General features: G+C 37.2%; 2 protein-coding genes across 3 annotated transcripts; both read left to right on the top strand.

The window, feature by feature from the left end:
* Window positions 1–246: 246 nt before the first annotated feature.
* Window positions 247–4,321, top strand: LOC106948828 (uncharacterized). Of its 2 annotated transcripts, XM_015034693.1 has the most exons (7): window positions 247–642; window positions 743–1,054; window positions 1,162–1,443; window positions 1,551–1,772; window positions 3,369–3,485; window positions 3,611–3,651; window positions 3,757–4,321. In XM_015034693.1, exons 1-7 carry the CDS (start codon window positions 564–566, stop codon window positions 3,883–3,885), a joined length of 1,182 nt encoding a protein of 393 aa, XP_014890179.1. In that variant the 5' UTR covers window positions 247–563; the 3' UTR covers window positions 3,886–4,321. The 2 variants fall into 2 exon arrangements, with proteins under 2 accessions (XP_014890179.1, XP_014890180.1); XM_015034694.1 differs by having other exon boundaries at window positions 247–1,054.
* Window positions 4,322–4,628: 307 nt separating this feature from the next.
* On the top strand, window positions 4,629–7,148 carry med18 (mediator of RNA polymerase II transcription, subunit 18 homolog (yeast)). The gene is made up of 3 exons (XM_015034695.1): window positions 4,629–4,992; window positions 5,212–5,305; window positions 6,083–7,148. Exons 2-3 carry the CDS (start codon window positions 5,233–5,235, stop codon window positions 6,637–6,639), a joined length of 630 nt encoding a protein of 209 aa, XP_014890181.1. The 5' UTR covers window positions 4,629–4,992; window positions 5,212–5,232; the 3' UTR covers window positions 6,640–7,148.
* Window positions 7,149–8,932: the final 1,784 nt, after the last annotated feature.

Here is an 8,932-nt window from a genome sequence, read left to right on the forward strand (position 1 = left end):
GGTGCTCATGATAAGCGAATGTTTCCACTGTTGGTTCACTGTCAGAAAATACCTCTAAAAATTAGAGTTTGCAAATTAACTTTTAAAACATTTCAGACAATCAACTCCAGGTGTTTAATCTTTAGTTTAGATTAAAGTAGGTTTTCACAAGGTCAGTCAATCTTTTTTCTATTAAAAAAAAAATCATAAAAAAAGTTATAGTAACATATGCACAAAATTATGAAAAAAAAAGAGTGTCATGAGAGACCTGACACCTCTGTATGAGAAATCAAACTTGTTTGTGATGCACATGCTGTATCTCGACACCTAGGAGATGCAGAAAGCAAAATACGTAAGGCGCAGCGATAGACAAAAGCGTGTGGGCGAGAGCTTTGTTAAATTTCCTATGCAGTGGCTGTTGGACCACTTCCTATGTGTCAGCTTCAGCTTAATTATGACACTCAAACTAAAACCTTGTGATGCTGTACAGAGTCTCTGAACTATGTTTTGGTGAGCTGTGATTATGCTGTGACTGGAGAAGGAGTCTTTGAATTGCTTCACTCTGCCTTCGGTTATGCAAAGACATGACTTCATCGTCTCGAAATGCGTTCATTTGTGTATTTTTTCTGACTTACTGGAACGCATGCATTTTCCCAGGAAACGGTAAGTAGCTGATAAAATCACTGTCATCTCAATGTATTTCAAAAGCAGAATTTTGAACCTGCCTGTTGCCTTTATGACTAACTGAAAACGGATAATTTAGCTGCAGCACATCATCGTCGATCCTGGCTGGGATGTCAAGTTCTGATACACTGTCAGGGTCACAGTGCTGACTCGGGCTCTTTCAAATGGTTTTACAAGGAGAATAAGCACAGTAAGGAAATCCAGCTATACTTTCAGAATAAGAATGGAATAAGACACTATGATGCCAGTCGTTCAAAAGCAGAAATTACGGCAAATCGGTCTCTGGTTATAAATAATTTTGATGATAAAGATCAGGGTGACTACTGGTGTGAAAACTGCCTTCAAGAAACCTGCATCAGGGAAATGTCCAGCTTCATCACTATGCAGAAAGGTTTGAGCTGCTGTCTTTAATGTAAAAGTATTAATATAATTCATTCAGTTCTAAAGTTCTGTTTCTTACATTTTCATTGTGAGTCTGTGTTTGTGTTTTGTTTTTAGAAATTATAGATGAAATTCAAGAGACATTTTACATCCTTCACGGCAGCAGTTTCACCCGCTCATGCCCAGGTGAATTTGTTAACTTAAAATGGACATTTGAAGCCAGCAATGCAGCCCAAAGGGAATTAGAACCGAGATCAGAAATGGTTACTGTTACTACCAACAAGACCTTATATATTGGATCTGTCAAAAATACTAATGCTGGGAAATACACCTGCTGGGTGAATAGATGTGGTGGTCCGTATCAGAAACCGCTCACAATCAACTTATGCGTCATCACAGGTGAGAATTTGATATTTCTCCAAAGTATTGTTCCAAGCTTTCTCACTTCTTTTAGATTTATTAGATGAAAAATGCTTGTCTTACACCATTTGTTTGCTTTCTGACAGTTTCCCGCAAAGGGCATTCTATTTTTTCTTGTGCTGCGACATGCGATGTGGGATTAAATGATCTAAAAAACATTTCAAGTCTTCTGATGAGCAATCAAACAATATCAGTGGACATAGATCCATCTGGGTCCTTAATCTGTAACTCAACCGAGCTCTTGGATGGTCAGCCTACAACAACTACAAACAGCTACACAGTGTCAGCTGCTTTAAACACAACAATGGGTGGGTATTTTTCTTATACAGATTCAAATATGTTTGTTGGTACCGTTGTACCAAACTTAAGAAAAACTACTACACAGTCCCAATAAAATGCTTAGAAAATACCATCTTTAATTTGAGTACATGTACTTAACAAGAAAAAAATAAATCCATGTTAAGAAATAATTGTAACAAAATAACCTGTCAACAATCCTAAAAGTCTTATTAAAATAACTATAGCTAAAGCTCATTTGTGAAGTTTATACTTTACTTTTTAAAGTGTAATTTTCTAATAAAGAATCTGCTGTTAAGAACTGATTGAATTTTGATTTTCGTTGCTCACAATTGGTGTCTTATACTACAGTGTTCATTCCTGATTGTTATGGAATTTCCTCATGTTCTGTTACATGATATTTTTGTCCCTGTATTTTCCTTTGTCTATTTCTATCGGTATTTTTCCTGCTACTCACTTGATTGTTCTGTTACTACTAATCACTCTGCTCTATATTTATTCTCCTTTGTTCAGTCATTCATTGTTGGATTCTCCTTCTTTCTGCATTTTCTTTGCTATTATACTCTCTGATTATTGCATATGTCTCTTCCCACTGTACTTATTTGTAAGTTTATCTTTGTCCTTAAATTACTTCCAGTGTGTATTGCCTATCTCATGACTGGGTTGGGTCCTTTACCACATATGGCGCACGTTTCTTTTTGCCGTACTTAACTGAACAAGGAATCATCTTTATTTTGCCTCCATGTATGATGAGCCAGATGAAAAGGAAGGTGAAAAATATCCCCCAAATTTTAGAGTGCTGCAGATAACGGTATCTTTGGTCACAAAGTCTTCATAATAACCATCAGATACTGCTTGCATCTCAAACCAAGCAGGTGTTTTGGGGGCGTAAAGATAATTTTTTGTCTTGTAATACCATGATGAGTTTGCTCAATTCTCTTCCAAAGAATGTGTGATTTAATGAAATGACATTAAGCTTTTCTGAAAAGGTCGCTTTAATGTAGGCCTGGTGTAAAACAATGGATACATATGTGGGGAAAACCCTTTACATCCATTTTTTAGTAGGACTGAAGCTTTGTGATGTTTTGGGTCAGTTTCTTGTGCATAATTAACTTTTCAAATCGCGGCAACATTTTAACTAAAAATCTTGTGTAGTCCACAACTTAATGGCAAATGTATTATTATTTGGTCTTTTAAGCAGAAAACTTATTGAAAATATGTGGCACAAGCTGTGCATAAACATCCTGCACAGATTGTGAAACATTGTAGGACAAGACTTAGCATTGTGCTTCATGGAGTTATGGTTTAGAAGTAAGAACAGTAATGGTATCATTACTGTTGTTGCTGGAGGTCTTGTTAAAAACTAATATTTTTCTTAACATGGATTAAATTGTCAAAATACTGAACTCAAATGTTGAACTTTTCAAAAAGTTTCAGTGTGAGATAATTATGCTGCAATAACAGATTAATTTAATTAGAGATTTTCTGTGCATTTTTTCAGCAACATTAGCAGATATGATAATGTTTGTATGTCTCCATCTTTAAAAACTGTGTGAAAATGACTTCATATTGAGGATTTTTAAAAGTTTGTTTATATTGTTTTACAGGTGTCTTTGAGAAGACTGAATCTTTGATGTCAATTATTTATGGAGTAGTAGCTGCCTTTACCTTTTTTATTTTACTTGCAATTTTAACTTTCTGTTTGAAATCAAGAGTACATGCTGGTAAGGCTGCAACAATTTACTTTTTTTTTTTTTTTAAACTTCCTGTGTTTTTTGCACACCCGGCAGTTTGCTGTCTTGAAATTTATGCGCCCCCCAAATCTCTTTGTGTTTCTGTTTCTCCTTAGCATTTCCTTTTCGTCTTTCATGTTGTGGCTTCACTCGTGAGGTGAGAACAAATGCAGAGAGATTCTGGTTACCAGTGAACTTTGTACAAGCTTGGCACTGAAATGCCGTGTTGTCTTGACCACATTATGAAACTTATTTCATGCAGGCAGAAGAGGAGTCCACTGTAATTTATTCATCTGTTATCATCAAGACACCGGCAAAAGCAAGAAGTCAAGACACAGATCCTGAAAGCTGTATTTACAGCGAATTAAAGTGTAAAGGAAATACCATTTAGTGCTGATAGAAATCAACACTAAATGGAATTTTTGGTGATCATAATTTCCACACTGTCGATAGATTTTGTAATGGATTCCACGGCAGTGACTTGTGTTTCATGACATTTGAAAACATCCATACACCCACAGGGAGTTTTTCATCCAGTTTTTAAACTACCTGAAGAAAGATGATGGAATCTATTTATGATTTTACAATTATCTTGAATCAAGAAAACATAAGCTGCTCTGTTTAGCGTATGTTAGTCATAAATACATTCTGAACCATTTTCCAACCAAAAATTATGTCAGTTAATATAGAAATCTAAACTATCATTGTGTTTCAATGTCATCTTATAGATAAGTGGTTAAACAATTTTCTAGAATTATCTAAATTGTATTTACAATAAATACTCACATGGATATAATTCCTCAAAGTCTTTTGTAATTTTACATCATCCATTCATGTTATATTTATTATTATTGTTATTATTATTATTATTATTATTATTATTATTACTACTATTGTAGAATAAGTGCAATTTAAATTATTAACATGTTGCTACACTTAGAAGACTTTTGATGTTTTGGTTTTATTTTTAAAAAGCCCCTTTTTTACATGACAAAATTGCAACAATGAATTTATCTCGCTGTAAAAGAAATCTAAAAGAAAGAAAAAAGAGATTGGAATAAATATTTGCTTGGAAAACCAATAATCGAGTCTGATTTTGATTTTACACCCACTCTAAGCTCTAGGGGGCAGCAGTAACCTGGATGAAGTACGCCTAGTTTGTCTTTACTGAGCAGAAGAAGAAGAAAGGAAGCCGTTTTTCTTTCAGGCAGTAGTTGCAGATGTAGCGAATTGTTTTGTGGCGAATAATTTTGTTTTGATTGCCAACTTCTTTCTCTTTTATTTTTTTACAATCTTGTCAAATGTTCAGACGATTATTGGCGTTCCGGCGTTGCGCCTCAATCGCGATTAGTAAAGTAGCTCTGAGCTAGCTGGGAAGCTACTAGCCTAGTGTTGAATGGGTCAACACTGTGAGGTTAGGCAAGGAGATACCAAATATACCAACATTTCCCCGGTTGTTTTCATTAGGCGGGGAGAAACATTGTCTTGTATTTTTCAGGTAAAAGTTTTTAAAACACGCTGTTCATAAGCGATGTACATAACGGTTAGCTTTCTCTGCTAGTTAAAATGAAAGTTAATAGATTGGTAACGCTCTGGTTTACATATATTAAGAAACACATGTTACAAAAAGATTATATTTTGCCCTGAAAACAATGTCAGTGTGTTCGGTGCTACTTTAATACTATTTAATGTATTGACTACGTTTTCGTCCTTTAAGCTCCTTGAATCCTGAGACGAGATGGAGGCTCCTCCCGTTACTGTTATGCCCATCACCAGTGGCACAATCAACATGATGGAGTATCTACTACAAGGTAGGATGTGTTTGATACAGCCACGAACAGGAACAAACAATTATATGCAAGTGTTCTCAATGAATCCCTTTGTATTACCAATCTTGAATCAAGAGCACGCTTTCAAAAAGTCAGATTGAATTCATTTGTCATGCAGCTTGGAGAAACGTATTGATTGTTTTGAATACATAAATACAAAAAAAATGGTATATTTCAAATCGGTTTAAGTCTCGACTCTCTTGATTCGTGGTTTGAAACTGGACTTATGATTCTGCAGTCGTTATGATGGGAGATTTTACAAACTAAATAAAGGTAAAAAGTTCTTAATGTAAACATGTTGAGGAATTTGAATTATTTCCAAAAGAAAGTAGTGAAATGGCATTGTGCCAATTTCAGAATCAACACCATAGTGTTTTATGATTTGATTATTTGAATTAATGAACTCTTTTACAGTTCAGTCTTAATATTTTATACCCGAATGTCTGATATGCAACTACAACAGCAGAAAACTTTTCAACATTTTAGTCTGAAGAAGTGTTAAACTTTGAAATAAGAAATGTGTATGAACCCTGCAAAGAAATAAAGGTTTCTCAAATCTCAAACTGTGCTGGTTAAAGTGTGTATTTCTGTGTGTTTTTAAAAGGAAGTGCTAAGATATTAGAAACTGTGTAGTTTTAAGGTCTTGTAGCTATTTGTACTACATAAACAAGCTATTGATTTTTAGCAGATTCCAGTGGCTGTTTTTGCATGAAAATATGTCGTCTGTATTCGAATCATCTTTTCCACTTTTGATTCCAGGCAGCGTGTTAGACGCGGCTCTGGAAAGCCTGCTGCATCGTCTGCGTGGTCTGTGTGACAACATGGAGCCGGAGACGTTTACAGACCACGAACTGGTGTACCTTTTGAAAGGCCAGCAGGGGAACCCTTTCATTCTGCGCGCTCGCCGCTCTCTCTCCCACCCCACGGCTCCGTGGCACCTCCGCTATCTGGGCCAACCTGAAGTAGGAGACAAGAGCCGCCACGCCCTGGTGCGTAACTGCGTCGACGTGGCCGCCTCTCACAGCCTTCCGGATTTCCTCAATGAGATGGGCTTCCGCATGGACCACGAGTTTGTGACCAGCGGACACATATTCCGAAAGGGAGCTATGAAGGTTGTGGTGTGCAACGTTTCCCGTGTGTTGGTGCCCGGGAACACAGAGAACACCGAGCGAATGTCGCTTTCACATTTGGTTGAGCTGAGTGTTTTGGCGCCGGCCGGCCAGGACACCGTATCGGAGGACATGCGGAGCTTTGCTGAGCAGCTGAGGCCTCTGATACATTTGGAGAAGATCGACCCGAGCAAGCAGAGACATTAAGAAGGTTTCAAAATGGGGTTCTGGTGAACGATAAGAAGCAGCTCCCGTCTTTGCTTTAAGTTAATACCTTCATTGGTGTCTTTATTTAGGTCAAAGAGAGGCCACAAACAAAGGTGATTACTATCTAACAGGTTTGTTTTAAAGCAGTATTTAGTAAGAACATCTGTCTTCCTAAAATCATATTTTTTTAGAATAATTGTCATAAAATAGTGTTTTCACAAACAGCTGTGAACATTTTTAGATTAGAATGGTAGAAATCATCTGACTAGGCATTAACATCAGTCTTCTGGATTAGCTAATCTGAATTTATAAAATGAAGACACCAAGAGAGCTAGCTGCTGTTTGTAAGAAAACTGCTGCTAAGCTTTTAACAGAACCTCACATTAAAAACTTTGACGTATTAGTTATGTCGATCTAGTCTGTTCTGAAAGCAAAATGTCTTGTTTATTTTGTACTTAAAATATTTTTTGCTACAGTTAATAAAATACAGTACAATTTTGACTATGCAGCTATATTTCTGGTTGATTTGTTCTGCAAGTTGGACAAAAGATAATCTTTTTATTGCCATTGGATGTCTTCCCATATTAACATGTTGGAAATAAGTCTAGTCTCGAACATATTTACAGTCGTGGTGTTGAAGCTAGAGTAGTCCCACCTGCGAGTCTCATTAGGGACGTACTCTTTTGACAGCAAACTTTGACGGTCTCTCATACCTGTGTTACTTTGTGGGAATATTTGTTGCTTTTTTGTTGTTGTAGGTAAACGTAATTGAATAATATTCTCTTTGTTTCTAAACTTTGCTGTAAAACAGTGTGGCTTTTTCTCAAATATCAGTGCTTTAATTTTTAAAAAATTTTTTTCTCTTATTTTAGTAATCATATCACGTTTTTTTATATAAAGCAGATACACATAAAGTAGAATGCAAATATATTTTCACTTGTGACTACAGCAAACTACTGGAAAGACAAACTGTTTAAACACGTGGTATCTGTTGCCAGGGAGTTGTTCGTTTTATTCCTTTTCATCTTCCAAATAGTAGAACAAAATCTTTCCACGCTTTCAAGATGCAAAACCCCTTCAAGTCAAACTCCTTTTTAAAGTGAATTCGCTTGTCAAAGCCACTAGGGGTCGCTCTTTCTCTTTTTTTTCCAGCCTTGATTGGCGCACACTGAACGCCACCTCTCCTCATCTACAGGAGCTCTGGTTGCCATGGAAATAATTAGCTGCGAGATCCGCACATCTTTTACCCTACTCTAATTAGCTTTCTCAATTGCTTAATGATACATAGACCTGTGAAAGCCTTTCTTTCTTCCCTTCAACAAAAGCATTGATTTCCACTCTCTTCCCCTTTCATTTCCACTGTTAACCCATTAGTGTCCCTTTTTTTTTTCCCCATGAACTTGAGCTGGAAGTGTCACACATGCAAACCCTGCAGCTGCCTCAGGTTCTTCCGTGTCCATGTTGAAATCAACAAAAGGACTCTTCACTGGTGCGTCAACATTAGGGGCCAATTGCCAGCAGAAGACGGAAGTAACTAATGCACATCCTGTCGGTTATGATAATGATGTTGGCAAAAAGACGTGAGTGCTTCTAATAATACGCTTGCAGGAAGATGCATTTGCCGGAGTTCAGATGCAAAGTGACCGCGTGCATGTCTGAGAGGACAGCTCCAGGGCCTGATGGCTGTCTGTGCACGTTGACCTACCTGCATGTCAAGGCTGATGAGGACAAGCTCTCTCACTGAGGTGGAAAGGTGAGGTGACTGTGCTTCCACATGCATTTAGTGCACTTTGAAAGCCACTTGTCTAAACACACGCACATAAAAAAAAAGTAATAATTGCAGAGATGTTTTAATCACTTTTTTAATGATTGGTCTGTTTAGTTGGATCTAATTTTGCATTCAATTACTGGTTAGGCTTAAGTTTTGTCTTGGTAAGACTGAACTGTATGACGGAGACAGTTTTATGTTCCAACAACACCAAGCAGAGCGCTGGCCCTACGGACTAAAGTATGATGCTTCAGCTCCAAGTGAATTATGTATTAAAGAGACAGATGCCTCCTTGCCTAAGGCTTTATGTGTCCAGCAAGGATACACTACAGTCTTCTGGCTTTTTTCCACTTAAAGTTGTGTTTAGCGCAGTGCTCTTTGGTGATGAGCTGGTCTACCCACTGCACCTTCACTCCACAGTGCCTAGAGAGCTCAGGCATAGCTGGACTAATCAGTGTTTTGGCATCTGGCCTGCTTGGCTATTGTGAATGTTACCAAGCACTGACTTCCAAAAGTGAGAAGTCT

The sequence above is a fragment of the Poecilia latipinna genome, unplaced genomic scaffold (assembly GCF_001443285.1).
Source record: "Poecilia latipinna isolate Pla-1442-1.1 unplaced genomic scaffold, P_latipinna-1.0 Scaffold308, whole genome shotgun sequence".
Classification (NCBI taxonomy): Eukaryota; Metazoa; Chordata; class Actinopteri; order Cyprinodontiformes; family Poeciliidae; genus Poecilia; species Poecilia latipinna.